General features: G+C 38.8%; 2 protein-coding genes across 5 annotated transcripts in view; one reads left to right on the top strand and one right to left on the bottom strand.

Annotated features, from left to right (window-relative positions):
* The window catches only part of RGS20 (regulator of G protein signaling 20), a 34,125-nt gene extending 27,252 nt beyond the window's left edge, over nt 1–6,873 (top strand). For both annotated transcript variants that reach the window (XM_006112185.3, XM_075920705.1), the window contains 3 exons: nt 2,790–2,876; nt 4,081–4,315; nt 6,685–6,873. In XM_006112185.3, coding sequence (XP_006112247.3) covers nt 2,790–2,876; nt 4,081–4,315; nt 6,685–6,873 — 511 coding nt within the window. The remainder of the gene's footprint in view (nt 1–2,789; nt 2,877–4,080; nt 4,316–6,684) is intronic.
* TCEA1 (transcription elongation factor A1) overlaps nt 5,850–14,526 on the bottom strand; it is a 56,545-nt gene continuing 47,868 nt past the window's right edge. For all 3 annotated transcript variants that reach the window (XM_075920703.1, XM_075920704.1, XM_006112188.4), the window contains exon 10: nt 5,850–12,634. In XM_075920703.1, coding sequence (XP_075776818.1) covers nt 12,626–12,634 — 9 coding nt within the window. In that variant the 3' untranslated portion in view covers nt 5,850–12,625. The remainder of the gene's footprint in view (nt 12,635–14,526) is intronic.

The raw sequence follows: 14,526 nt of genomic DNA, 5'->3' as shown, positions 1-14,526 counted from the left end.
GACGGTCTCCAGCAGACCAGGGGCACCGGAGCAGCTTTCGTCCCGACTTCCGGGGCTAGACCCGGCTAGACCCGGCCAGCGGCAGAGACGCGCTGAGCCCGCCCGAGTCAGCTCTGGCAAAGCCTCAGAGGCGCGGGACCCCCCCGCGGCTGCGGCTTCAGTCCGGGAGCCTGTGGTCTGCTGGGGACGGTCCCCAGCAGACCACAGGCACCCAGATTGAAGCGGCAGCAGCGGCGGTTCCCCGCGCCTCTGAGGCTTTGCTCTGGCAAAGCCTCAGAGGCGAGGGACCCCCCCGCGGCTGCGGCTTCAGTCCGGGAGCCTGTGGTCTGCTGGGGACCGTCCCCAGCAGACCACAGGCTCCCGGACTGAAGCCGCAGCCGCGGGGGGGTCCCGCGCCTCTGAGGCTTTGCCAGAGCTGACTCGGGCGGGCTCAGCGCGTCTCTGCCGCTGGCCGGGTCTAGCCGGGTCTAGCCCCGGAAGTCGGGGCGAAAGCTGCTCCGGTGCCCCTGGTCTGCTGGAGACCGTCTCCAGCAGACCAGGGGCATCGGGCGGGTTCCCGCGCTTCTGAGGCTTTGCCAGAGCAAAGCCTCAGAGGCTCTGCTCCCCGTGTCCCTGGTCTGCTGGGGAGGGGGGGGCGCAGCTAGTGTGCTCCCCCCCCCCCCCCAGCAGACCAGGCTTTTGTTTTGGACTCTGGGGCAGAGCAGCTGGGGCGCTGCCGATTGTCCTGCAGCGCCCGCTCTGGGCACTACTGGACCAACCCGGCAGCACCCCAGCTGCTCTGCCCCAGGTCCTGATTCAGCCGCTGCTGGTCAGTTTCAGCAGCGGCTGAATCAGGATGCCTGGGGCAGAGCAGATGGGGTGCTGCTAGGTTGGTCCAGTAGCACCCAGGAGCGGAGCTACTGGAGCAACCCAGCAGCACCCCAGCTGCTCTGCCCCAGTCGTCCCCAAGTCAGCTTCTGCTGAAACTGACCAGCGCTGACTACAGGAAGCCCCAGGCAGAGTTGCTCTGCCCCGGGCTTCCTGGAATCAGCTGCTGATCAGTTTCAGCAGCAGCTGACTTGGGGACGCCTGGGGTTCTTAAGTTGATTCTCTATGTAAGTCAGAACTGGCGGTCAGTTTCAGCAGCGGCTGAATCTGGACGCCAGTTCCGACTTACATACAGATTCAACTTAAGAACAAACCTACAGTCCCTATCTTGTACGTAACCCGGGGACTGCCTGTACTGTTTTATTAAAAATATTTAATCTGTCAAACTGCTGAATAGTTTCATATTAGTACAGTAACTTACGCCAGATTGTTAGTGCACTAAACACAAGAAAGACTGAATACTAGGACAATTGTCTGAAGAAATGTATTTAATACAACTGAATATTGGAAGGTACGTAGGAACAATTAAAGGGTTCTACTTTAAAAGAAATTACTGCCCTTCCCTGGTGGATTTGACTAAATGTTGTAGATAGAAATTCATTATACTCTTGGGTCTCGTTTATATACCAGTTGAATGACAATTGGTTTTGCCAGTATTTCACAATAAACTTTTAAAGAGAATTTATAATCCAGAGCATATTAAAAGTGCTCAGTTCAGTTCCTAAAACTTGTGAAAAGAAATGAAATGCCACATGTAGCTTTATAGGAACTTTTTAAAAAATGATATAGCTGCTGTAGATTGGCAATGATGCTACATTAGGTGCTATTTTTACTTGTTGTGGAAGAGGGCAGATTTACTATATTTTTCTTTCAACTTTTTCTACATACTGCATTTTGATGTTCGTAGAGCTGGGACTGCTTCTAAGTGAGTTAAATACATTCCAATATGCTTTCTTAAAAAACTACTCCATAATAGTTTGTCAGTGATGATGACAATGTCTATGCTGATAACCTCACACCAGCTGAAGCTCTGTTTGGACATACAGATGATGATGAGGAGAACTCCAGTTTTGAAGGATTTTAGCTCCTGTGTGTTAGCTTGGTTGCTGATTGAGCTAAGGTTGTTGTACTTTTAAAGTTACGGTATTTTTGATACCATATTGTTTTTGTTGACCCCCTTTTGCACTTACAGAGCTAGGTTATTGTTTTTCTTTGAAATAAATATTCATGTAATTTTATTGGTATCTATCTTCATTTTTTACATTTACCAGTAGCGGCCTCATTTCCTACCCTAGGCTTATACTCGAGTCAATACTTTTTCCCAGTTTTTTGGGGTAAAATTAGGTGCCTCGGCTTATATTCGGGTCGACTTATACTCGAGTATATACGGTAGTTAGAAAATTACCACTACATTGGAATATGACCAGGAACAGGACTTGACACCTGCTTCAGTGAAGAGTTCAAGAGAGCTCTTAAAGAACATAGGTGAGGAGACTTTGGCCTGTAATTATGCCTCATATTAATCCTGCAAGCACTGCATTTAGTGCTTATTACAATGCTGGCCCCACTATGTCAAGACATATATTCTTACAAGTTGCTCCACTTAGAAAACTACGCTGCAATGTTAGACTAGTCAGCATTTGTGGATTACATCTAATGTTTTAAAGCACACACAAAACTCCTTCTAGTATGCACTGAGAAACTATACTGGATAACCAGATTCTCCAGGCAACTAGAATAGCTTTGTTAATGTTGCTGGATTTACAAGAGAATCATAAAATAAAAGACTACAGGTAATTTTTAATCTCTTTTAGGTAAGGTAAACAAACCAATTATGTGTAAAATATTAAATAACAATTTGATGTAGTTTCAAGCTCTTCCTTATCTAAATTTGATTGAGTTATTTGTTTGCTACCTTGCAGTCTTACTGTTAGAAATCAAGATGAAGAGAGAGACAGGAGGACATCCCATGAACTAAGAGCAGAGAGTATTCCAAACTGTGAGGAGAGGTATCCTTTTTTTTCCTTTGAGCATTTATATATAAAGAGCTAAATCTGCAAGGCAAATGGTTTGAAATGCACAAATTACTCCCTTGCTGTCATCCATACTCCATCTAAATTCGATTCTCAGTCATCACTAGATGAATGTTTCCTACTCTAACCCTTCATTAATTCATGGGCTGAACCAACACCCACACTTTAAAAATATTCTGTGTAGGGAAAGCTTACACTATGTGGTGATACAATAACAACAACATAGTAAAGAAGCAATCTCCCATTCTCTGCCTACATGTCTAATTTTTCCTCTCATTTCCATCACTTCATGAAATCTTAACCAATCCAATTGGTAGCTCCCAGCTTTAAATTAGGATTAATAAACAAGGGAGAATATTGATTCTATCACGAGTTAGCCAACTAATTAACTTTTGCTATTCTTTCATGGGTGCTCTATGATGAAGATCTATACAAATCAAGATGAAGTAAAGCTTTTGTCATAACAGCTATAAACATATTGACTGGGTCTACACATTACGTACTTCTAATGGGGACACTAGCTAACTAAAAAGATAACTGTTCATTTGAATCCTAGAAAAACACTTTATTCTGTCCCTCAATGGTTAAGTACATTTCAAGTATTTGTTTAAAACCGTGTATCTCTGAAAGTGGTCTGTGAATCTACCCTGAGAAAGCTGCCAATGGGCAGCTCCAGTTTATTTATTTACCAGTACCGCACCCTGGAACCTCATGGCTCTCACTGGCTGTGGTCTGCCATTTGCAGCTTGCAGCCAAGCGGAGCTGTGGGAAGCAGCGGCCCGGCCCATGCCACTTCCTGCAGCTCCTGTTGGCTGCAAATGGCAAACCACAGCCAACGGGAGCCACAAGGCTGGTAAATAAACAAACAGGAGTGGCCCATTGGCAGCTCTCACAGAATGGATCTGTGGACCACTTTGAGAAACACTTAAAATAAAGCTGGTATAGTCAACAGAACACGTGATCACATCTTTAAGAGTTTATCTTCCACAACCCTCTTATCCTTTTACTAGAGTTTCACAGCAGGGTGACAATATTGGGTATTGGTTAATAGAGTCTGACCTACCATGCATTAGACTCATATAAAGCTTTTTTTCTTTCAGTAAAAGTGAATGTCTCTTTTCTAGTGACTGAATTCTGAGAAACTAGCATCAATATCTCCTTTTCCATTCTCTCATTCAAGTCCCACTCCTACACTTGAAGAAGTAAATGCATGGGCTCAGTCATTTGACAAGCTAATGATCACTCCAGCTGGCAGAAATGCTTTCCGGGAGTTCCTCCGAACAGAATTCAGTGAAGAAAACATGCTTTTCTGGATGGCCTGTGAGGAGTTAAAGCAGGAATCCAACAAGAGTGTCATAGAAGAAAAAGCAAGGTTAATCTATGAAGATTATATTTCTATCCTTTCTCCAAAAGAGGTGTGTGTCCCTCCCCAGCTCATTCCTTAATTTTGCACTGCACAGTGTTAATTGTAACATGAATAAAGAAAGGCAAAGACGGCTAAACCCAGAGATACAGGTCTTCTGAGGTTTAGTGGTAAAAATCAGGCTGGACAGAATTTGATTTGTTTATAATTGACAGAATATCTACTTTAAGTAGGAAAGTTAAGAAGCATGTAATTTGTTTATCGTGTAGTTGACAAACATTTTTGTTGACTACACAATTAATTGATAAGGGATGGCACTTCTACCACTCAATCCTGACTCCTGCTGGGTCCCGCAACTACCTCCACTTTGGCTCTACACTACAAGCACTAAGTCAACAGGGGTTGATGCCAGTCCCAGCATGAATCGAGACTGAGCTAGACTGTCAGCCAGCCCACTAAAAATTTATTGGGGGCAGAGGAGGGGGTAAGAGTGTTGTGTGTAGTGCACAGCGCTAACTGATAAGAAACCACTTATAGGTTAATCATTTAGTCAACTATACTATTAAATCCCTAAATTTAAGTGTAATTTGTATTTATATTTTTATACTTATGCAATATTATGGGGTTTAAGCATTTTTTAATTTTTACCCATTTACATTTTCAAAGTTTCAGGAAATTATGTCAGTCAAGGTCAGAGAATTATTTAATGATAGACTCTGGGGTTCAAAAAGCTAATGTTTTAAAAGTATTAACACACAAAATGTCAACATAAATATCAAAATATACAAAGTAAAATTTCCTTAAATCTAACTCTAAGGGTGAGCCTACACTGCACCGCTATTTCAAGATAACTAGCTTTATTTTGAAATAACAATTTGAGTGTCTAGACAGCCATTCCTTTATTTCAACATAATTTTTAAATAATGGACAAATCTGTAAACCTCATTCTACAAGGAATAATGCCTATTCTGAAACAGCTATTTCAAACTAAGGCATGTGTAGATGCTCCAAAGCTGCTATTTCAAAATAGCCCCTTACCTGGGTCAATCTAAATTATTCCTCCCCAGTGTCTCCTGGGGCTCTAAATCGAGATAGCACATCTACATTAGGGAAGCCTGCCTTGGACTAATTTTGAGGCTTCCCTGTAGTGTAGACATGCCATTCTGAAATAAGCTATTTCGGAATAACTGCTCCAGAATAGCTTATTTTGAGATAGCCATGCAGTGTAGACATATGCTAAGACATTCTCAAGTAGCATTTTTCTTACTTTGCCTATCAATGCATTTTGATAATCATCGATGGAAATTTTGATTTGTTTAAACAGTAATACTGATGCTTATCTACATTTACAGTTAAAAAAGCCTACTAATAATGGAGACTTAGAAAGTGAAGGTATCAGAGTGCTATGATTGAAACTATCCTCCATCTTCCTGGTTAACAGACAAAGCAGCAGATGTGGTACTATAAAGCACTGATATTAGACTGTAATTCCTAGGCATAACAGTGCAAAGAGCATCTTCCTTGCTTAAATCAAACAAGCTAGATTTTTTTAAATAGCAGCAAAAAAAGAAATGGAAGACTATAAATGAGTTTAAAATCTTTATATTTCATGAAAAATTCCATTTAAAGGAATTGCTCAAATATAATCTGTTCTAACCATACAGCAAAAGTTAACCATAAGTGAAAATTTCTCTTACAATCAGCAGATATACAAAACTACCTAGTTGTTTGATATTGGTAAATATTTCATACACTGAACATTATACTATAAAGTTGAGTTTCTTCCTTTGGTTAATTTCTTGTTTAAAAAGAAATTTAGTACCTGTTAACATAGTATCTTTCAGACTACCACCTCAGTGAAATTTTAATTTTCACAATATCCATCTAATATGGAACCATTATACAATTATTTGCAATTCATATCTAATTCTGCCCACTCTTTAGTAAAGGGATTTGCTTAAACATTTCTGTTAATTGCAGATGCTTTCCGCTTAATCCTAAGCCTCTGAGATATTCCTTCCCAAGGAAACAAAAGCTAGTCACACAAAATTCACTGATTAAGCAAAAGGAACAAAAATTCCAGCAATATCTTCAGAATTTAGCACTAATACGATTCCAGATGTATTGTTTAAAAGTAAGGGGGCCTTTTTCAATTCTACTTCTGCTACTCAAGGTGACTATTGCTTACAAAGTTAGAAGGCAGAGAGAATCGTTACAAGAGGATTCCTCTACTGCTACCCTCAAGGCGATAATTGTATACAAAGTTAGAAAGCAGAAAATTGTTATCACTATGTGTATCTGACACACTTTACGCTTTGTTTGAGGAATGAAGATTAAAATTATTAAAAGTGTTTTAAAATGGGTAGAGCTGGAAACGTGTGCGCGCTCACCAATGTCAACAAATGCATTTTTAATATACAGGTCAGCCTGGACTCCCGAGTAAGGGAAGTTATCAACCGAAATATGCTGGAACCATCACAACATACTTTTGATGATGCACAGCTCCAGATCTACACCTTAATGCATAGAGACTCCTACCCACGGTTTATGAACTCTGCTATTTATAAGGACTTGCTTCAGTCCTTATCTGAAAAATCCATCAAAGCATAATATTTTTATTAATGTATTTATTTTAAAAAAAAAAAACAAAAAACCAGAAATGGGACTGAGCTACATCAACCAACAAAGAATTTAGAGTTAATAGGATATCTACCTGAAAGTAACTCAGGTATATTTTAATATGAACTTTCAATATTTTAACCTGCAGAGGGCTCTGATACCACAAGCTAAATGCAGCCTCTGATCAACTAAGTGACACTTTGCAAAGGAGAATGTGGAGACAGATTTTTACAGTAGCAGAATGTACTTGGACATGAACTCTTGTACAGGAAGTTAAAATTACTACTCTGGAAAAAAATAACTTTCCAATTTATTTTTTTAAACAGTGTTAGTTATGACTGCTCTCACCTTTCCCAACCATTGTGCAGCCACAGTAGAAACAGTTATGCTGTTGATAGTTGGACTACAGTAGACTGAAGCCTAACATTTTATAATAGTTCAACCTGGTCCTATTTTTGAAGAAGAGATGGTACTTGTCTTGGAGTGGCTACTTGATACATATAAACAATGTGCTCATGGAAATCAAACATTACAACTTCAAGTTTATGAAACTAGTGGTTTGGAATAATACTGCCTATAGAATTCTCTTAATGAAAAGTGTTATTTTACTATCAGAGTCTGCTGAAAACATTTTTAAGTTCATAATGTCAAAGTTTATAAAAAGCTGAAGAATTTAGGAAAGGGGAAGAGTCTGGGAATTTAGAATAATAAATAAAGCACAAGAATTCTCATGTATTGTTCTATTCACTGCACAGGCACATGCAAATAACTGTAATTAATATGTCAATATTTAGTCCCTGGAGATCTGCAGTAGCAGCCATTTTGTGTGTTCATAGACACTGAAAATCCTAAATTACAGGATAGAGTGTTTGGGGCTCCCTTATTTCAGAGGTGATGTTCAAATGCTTCATACAAAAGCAAGTTAAAACAAGCTTCCAGGGATATAGCATTAAGTCAGGCTCAGACAAATCTCAAAGCAAAGCAGTATTCTTCTATGAGCTTCATTTGTGCATTTCTGGTATCCATAGTATATTGTACTTATATGTACAAACTAGTGCTTTTTGCCAAACCTCATACCTATTACAATATTGCATTTAAATACACCTCAAATTAGTTATCATGGTTAAACCTTGGAAGAAGCGAAACAAATTTATGAGTTTATAGATCCATTTTTCATCAGACAAGTGATTAAGCCAAAATATACTGTAGTTTAATGTCATTTCCACTACATACATTTTCATTTACTGTAGATTTAACTCCTGTGGTAGTTTCCTATGTATTGATTTGAAAGAATGCAATGAGATATGAACCAGAAGGTAGGTGGGGAGGAGAAGGGTGGGAAGTAAAAAAAAAAAAAAATTACCTCTTTAAAAGGGATGGTCTCAGATAGTTTTGCATTGCTTTTTCTAGTGAATTTAATCTTTCTCCAGCCGGGCACTATGATATACTCAACTCTTTCTCTAGGGGGGCGGGGGAGAGGGGGGAATTCAGACACATGTTCATTTACTAGCTTGTTCAATGCACCATGCCGGAGATGTTTTTCTCTTTGTGTTAATCCCATTAAAATAATTAATGAGCTTTGTCCCTACACAGAATCAAGGGAGAAGACCTGCTACAAGGTGAGTTGTAAGCAACAGCTGTAGCTATCACCAATTTCTATAAAACACAACAGCATTTAACATGCCAGTTTGAAAAAAAAAGTGATTAATTAAAACAACAACATTGAACAAGTAACTGGAAAACACTTCTGCCAGCAGCACATGAGGTTATATGACTCAGTTAAAAAGAGCTCTTCTAGATCACCAGTTGAAATTTGGTCCAACTCAGTAGTGATTTCCAGGTTTTTTTGCTATATTTAGCAGCTGGATATATCAATTTCAATATCTCAGTCCAGTTCATTTACATACTCACAGCACTATTCACATTAACAGTTTCAATTTATTCAGCGTATTAACTAGCATACTGGCTAGTAGTCGCAGTGCTAGATAAAGATCAAAATAGACATGTCGATGAGGCAGCAATGGGAGAACTTGGGAGTATTAGCAAATTATTAATTTGGTTACATCAGACCTCTCAGAAGCACTAAACTGACAAACGAAGTTAAACTGGGTCACTTTCAGCTTGCTGGTGAAATCAGATATGCGTTAGAAAAATTCAAAGCTGTATCATTTCACAAAACCGACAATTGAGTTTTGCTCATGTTTTCCCTCATCTTTTTGAAGGTGCCTCATTAAGAGCTAAGAGTCAAACAAAGCAAGTGTGTATCTCATGAAACACAATGGGTTCTCGTCTATTATATTCAATGGAAGAGAATTACTAAAATTGAAAGGATACTGTCCAGAATTTTTTTTTAAAATGATCAGATTAGATTTTAAAAGTACTTTTACATTTAATAATTTGCTCATTTCTACTACCTGTTTTCACTTTCTGCATTTCACTTGGACAATTAAGCTGGTCAGTTTTCTGGAAAAATAAAAGTTAATGGAAACATTCCCATTCATTTCAGCTATAGTTAAAACACATCCTCCTGTCACACAATTCCAGGATGCTGGACCCAACTAACCTGACAGCATCCTAGAGAAGTGTTAAATATTAGCATTTTAATTGAATTTTATATATGATTAAATAAGGTTAATTAAATCACATGAGATCACTTATTCCCTGTATTTTGTTTCACTATGCATAACTGCAGAAGCTCATCTCTAGCGAAACACGCCAATCTTTTCTAAGGGCCAAGTTTTAGTCCCACTGAATTGGGAGATAGTCATTACCTTGTTATAGTAGACAATAATTATTAAAGAACTATGAAGACAAAGGGATCAGATTTACACAAGTTATATAGAACAAATAATGTCAAAACCATTATCACAGGATTAATATATCCTGGCCTGAAAATAAACATTGTTTGTGTTGGCATTTATCTAGCAGCAGGACATCATTAAGCTGCAATAACCTTCTATTCCACTGATACAAGCTTTTAAATATCTGCACTTTATATACCAATAACTCCCACAGAACATTCATACTGTTAAAGGGTGTTCTTTTCATGAACCTGCTAAGCAATATTAAAATTGCATGGACCCCTTCAGCCAACACATCAATTGATGCCATCAACATTGTGCTTCAGACTGAACTTTAAATTCCAAATTCATTAGTACAATATAGCAAAATTCTGTAGGTTACACATTTTAAATCAAATATAAATTTAGCATAGTATATCTAAGTGTTCTTTCCAGTAATAGCAGGCACTCAGACACCAAGAATGACCATTAAAGCCTTCTTTATGTGAAATTTGAAAACTAATTCTCCTAATTGAGATTGTTTTTAACCTTTTAATCTAAAGCCACAACCAAGTTTTAAACTATTAGTGACCAGTCTCAAACTTGTTAAGAAAACACATTTTATAGTAAAATATACTACAAATAACTTTATGGGAAATGAATGACTCAATTTAAATCAGCAATCTATCTGGGTCAGTGGGGATGAGGGTCCTTAACTTGTCCCACTGACATCCATGGGTGTTTTGCCTAAGTAGTTGCATGATCAAGTCCCAGAAGCTGTTTACTACTTACTCTTCATCTGAAGCCACAGTCGGTATCTCATTCCAGTTCCCATAGGACATCCACTAATCACGAAAGCCAGTATCACAGTTCAGACTCTTGTGGGAAGTTTCACAAAATCAAGCAGGCATGGAAAGTGAATTATTATTGTATCCTTTTATCAAGGCAGGCCATCCTTACATATAAGGTTTGGGATAGGTTGAGAGTAGATAGAATGTGAGGAACTTCATACTTCATGTTATGAGGAACTTCTCATTGTGCCTGTTCTGTAACTAACTTAGATTTCCACTGGCTGTCAAAGTCCAACTGGCACCCAAGTAACAAGACTACCATTTGCTTAATACAATTTCTCAGACTTCTCCTTCAGAAGTGCCCAAAAACAAAGGACAGATACACTGATATTAAACATTTATAATTAAAGTTCATTTGTTATTATCTGAGGCGACTTAAAAGATCAAGATACTTTCAAAGAAACTGTACATAATTCAAACAGTCCTGCTAAGTTTTCATTGTAAATTACTGCATTCACTTTTACATTCAGTTTAATTTTAAAAATATCTTTCTGCATTATAGCACAAATATCAACCAAGCAGAGTTCAAATTCTTTCCATACAATTATGCAATAACCTTTGAAATATATGAATAATTTCCTTCCTTTTTTAGGCAGATGTATCTACAGCAAGCTAAATTCTTATCCACATTTATTTTCCCTTCCAAAAGAACAGACTATTCTTCTCTTTCAATGGAAAATTGCTTAATTTACAATGTACGATTAAAGCTTTTAGCAAACTGTTTTTGGGGTCTCTCAGATCAGGTTTTTTTAGAATGTAATGCTGCCTCCTTTGAAAGCATGTCTCCCCCATTACAGAGCAAATCAGCAAAAGAAAAATCTGACTGCCCATTTCAGGTAAGGAGTTTATTATCCAGAAACTAAATGCATTTACATGAGTAACTATCCACAAATTCCTCATAGACTGATTGGTCAGATCTTCCCCACCCCAGAGCTTAAATATAAATATAAATATAAAGATGACCAAAAATGTAAGAATCTTATGTCCTCTAACAATGCTGGCTCTTTGCTAAATAACATTTGCACAGTATTTTAAAAGCTGTATTGTCAAAATCACATTCTAATAAAATACATCTTTCTATCATCTTGGATGGTGAAAGACCATAAATTTAATGATTTATTCTGGTCTATGGTTTAATCAATGGCATCAATGATTCTACATATCAAAATAAAGTTCATGAGCCATTCACAGGAACTAATGCCATTTATATGAATTGATGTGAAGTAATATTACTTCCCCAACCAATCTTTTTTATCAACTAGTTTACTGATTGCCATTTAAGGAGCCTACCACAAAATGTCTTTGCTCATTAACAAAGTCTAAAATAAATTGTGGTATCAAACACATAAGCAAAATAAAACAATTAAACCAAATTTAAACAAGCTATAAAGTCATTTCTCCAAAAAAAAAAATCTGGTTGTAGTAATTTACAGACTTTAGGGCAGTACAATAAATTGGATTGATCAATGCTCATTACATAACCAATCTCATCCAAGTATTGTAACAGAAGAGTTCAATAGATCCATTAACAAAATTCCAAACTTCATGATTTGAATTTAAGCATTAAATCATAAACAGTATGTACAAATGAGACAGAGCCAACAAGCTGCAATTTAGACACCACAGCAGATTTGGTATAATTAAAATTAAGTTAGTTGTCCTCCCTCCCCACAAAATTAGTAGGAATATGCCAATAAGAAACAAATGCAGATTTCATTCATACATTTTTAACAGACTGGAGAGGTAAAATGTGTCTAGTGGGTATGTTTCAGACTGTAAAAAAATATACAGTACATTGTTCACATAGTTAAGAAAAACAATTCTGTTACCAAAAGTTTATTGATAAAAGTTTAATGTCAACTTACTTATAAAAATGAAAAAATATTTTAAACATACAGCGTACAACTGAGCATCCGGGCCCTACTATTAACTATAGGAAGGCATTTAAGGAAGGGATGGTTGTGTCAAAAACCAAAGGTTAACTCCAGGGATGTATGCTGCTTTAAAAAAAATGTTTCTCGTTTGCAGGAACCTAGATGCCTGGCCTAGTTCTTAAAGCTAAATACAAAATCCTCTTTCATACTGGTCCAGATGTCTTCACAATTGTTTCTTCTAACAGAACTGTCAAAAGAAAGAAATATTTTATGAGATATCTGCATACAGCTTATTTCTAGCTCTTTGCAAGAAGGAAGAGAAGAACACACTCCTCTATGATGTGGTAATTACCAGTCTGAGCATTTGCTTACATCCCTTTTAGCATTTTCTTCTTTCAAGAATTTCTAAAGGGACTGAAAAAAAAAATCCTTTTCTGTTCATTGGCCCACAGTGAATGCAGCTAAAAATCATTCGGTCCTGAATTATTTGTATTGGTATGAAAGAACTTCTAGACTTGGCAGGTTGTTAAATACTTTTCAGTGCGCATTTAACCTAACATTAAATAAAAGGGCAAAAATACACGGTAAGTGTATAAAACTTCAGCAAGATGTATAAAATAAAGAATGCTTGTCTCCAATCCCCAGCAGTTTTCCCAATTTTCTTCTGCTGACATGTTTAGCATGGAGACAATATATGCTTCTGCGGTGCTACCACAGCTGAATAGGTGAAATAAATATTAGAATTAGGGAAAAAACAGATTGAACCTCTCTCGTCCGGCAATCCCTGGTTCGGCAGGACCACAGATGTTATAGCAGAGAGCCCCAGCTGCAGAGCTTGAGAGCAGCTGTGAGCGTAGCTGGTTTGGTTGGTGGCAGCCTGCAGAGGCAATGACAGGAGGGTAGAGAGCCCTGGGAGTAGCTGCCGCACGGGAGCTGGGGAATCCCTGGAACAGTAGCCCTGCTACGTGCAGGGCCTGGGAACACCAGCAGCAGCTGCCATTGCCACCACAAGTGGGGCCAGGAAACCTTGGCAGCAGCTATTGATGCCGCATGTGGGCCAGGATTCCCCAGGGAGCAGCAGATCCAGGCAGGTGGGCTTGAGGTGGTGGTCAGGTCTCCAGGTTCTCCCGGGGCCGCTGCCAGAAGCGGAGCCTCAGGAGAGCCCAGACACCTGACCTCTCCTGGTCCAGCAAATTCCCTTGTTCGGGACCACTCCAATCCTGAGGATGCCAGACAAGAGAGGTTCAACTTGTATTCACAATTCACTGCACAATGGCCCAAAGATAAGTAAAGGGGAAAAAACCCTTTTTTTCTTCTAATTATAGTACTGTCCTCACTTTACTTGACCATTGTAGTTCATCAAAACTTCTGAAATAATTTTCAAAAATACATTAGTCAAAGCCAGAGCGCTCTCGCCAAATCTTCACCCATTACCCACCAGGCGATCTAGCAGCAAGTCTCCTTGCCCTCTCCACAGAAAAAAAAGAGAAGCCAAAAGGTGATGAGATCTCTTTACAGGAGTCAGAAGTTTTCCACATCAATACTGTACACAAGTATGGACTACAAGTCATCAGGAACGATATCCTCAATGATGACATGGTACAACCGGTTACTGAACTTTGTGCCTTTGTTTTCATCCACAACCATTTCAGATCTGGGAATGATTTGTATCTTCAAGTTAGAGGCACTGCTATAGGTACCTGAATTGCCCTACAGTATGCCAACATTTTTACAGCTGACTTAGAACAGCGCTTCCTCAGCTCCCATCCCCAAGTGTCCCTCCTCTACTTGTGCTACACTGGCAACATCATCATCATCTGGACCCACAGAAAGGAGGCCCTTGAATTCCACTGGGCTTTCAACAACTTCCACCCCACTATCCACACAGGAGATTCACTTCATGGACATTATAGTACAAATAACTGATGGTCACATAAATACAATGCGGCGTGCCAGCTTTGAAATGTACAAGAGTCCCCAGCATTTGCTTATCAGATAGTCGACTAGTGCTTAACACTTCGCCAAAGAATCAATGCCCACAAAACAGACAGACAGGATCACAAAGAAAAAACAGTTTCTTGCCATTTCAACCAGAAAGGTCACTGTCTCAATGACCTAATCACATGCATCCTACATCAG

The sequence above is a fragment of the Pelodiscus sinensis genome, chromosome 2 (assembly GCF_049634645.1).
Source record: "Pelodiscus sinensis isolate JC-2024 chromosome 2, ASM4963464v1, whole genome shotgun sequence".
NCBI lineage: Eukaryota > Metazoa > Chordata > Testudines > Trionychidae > Pelodiscus > Pelodiscus sinensis.
This window is presented reverse-complemented; position numbering and strand designations above follow the sequence as displayed.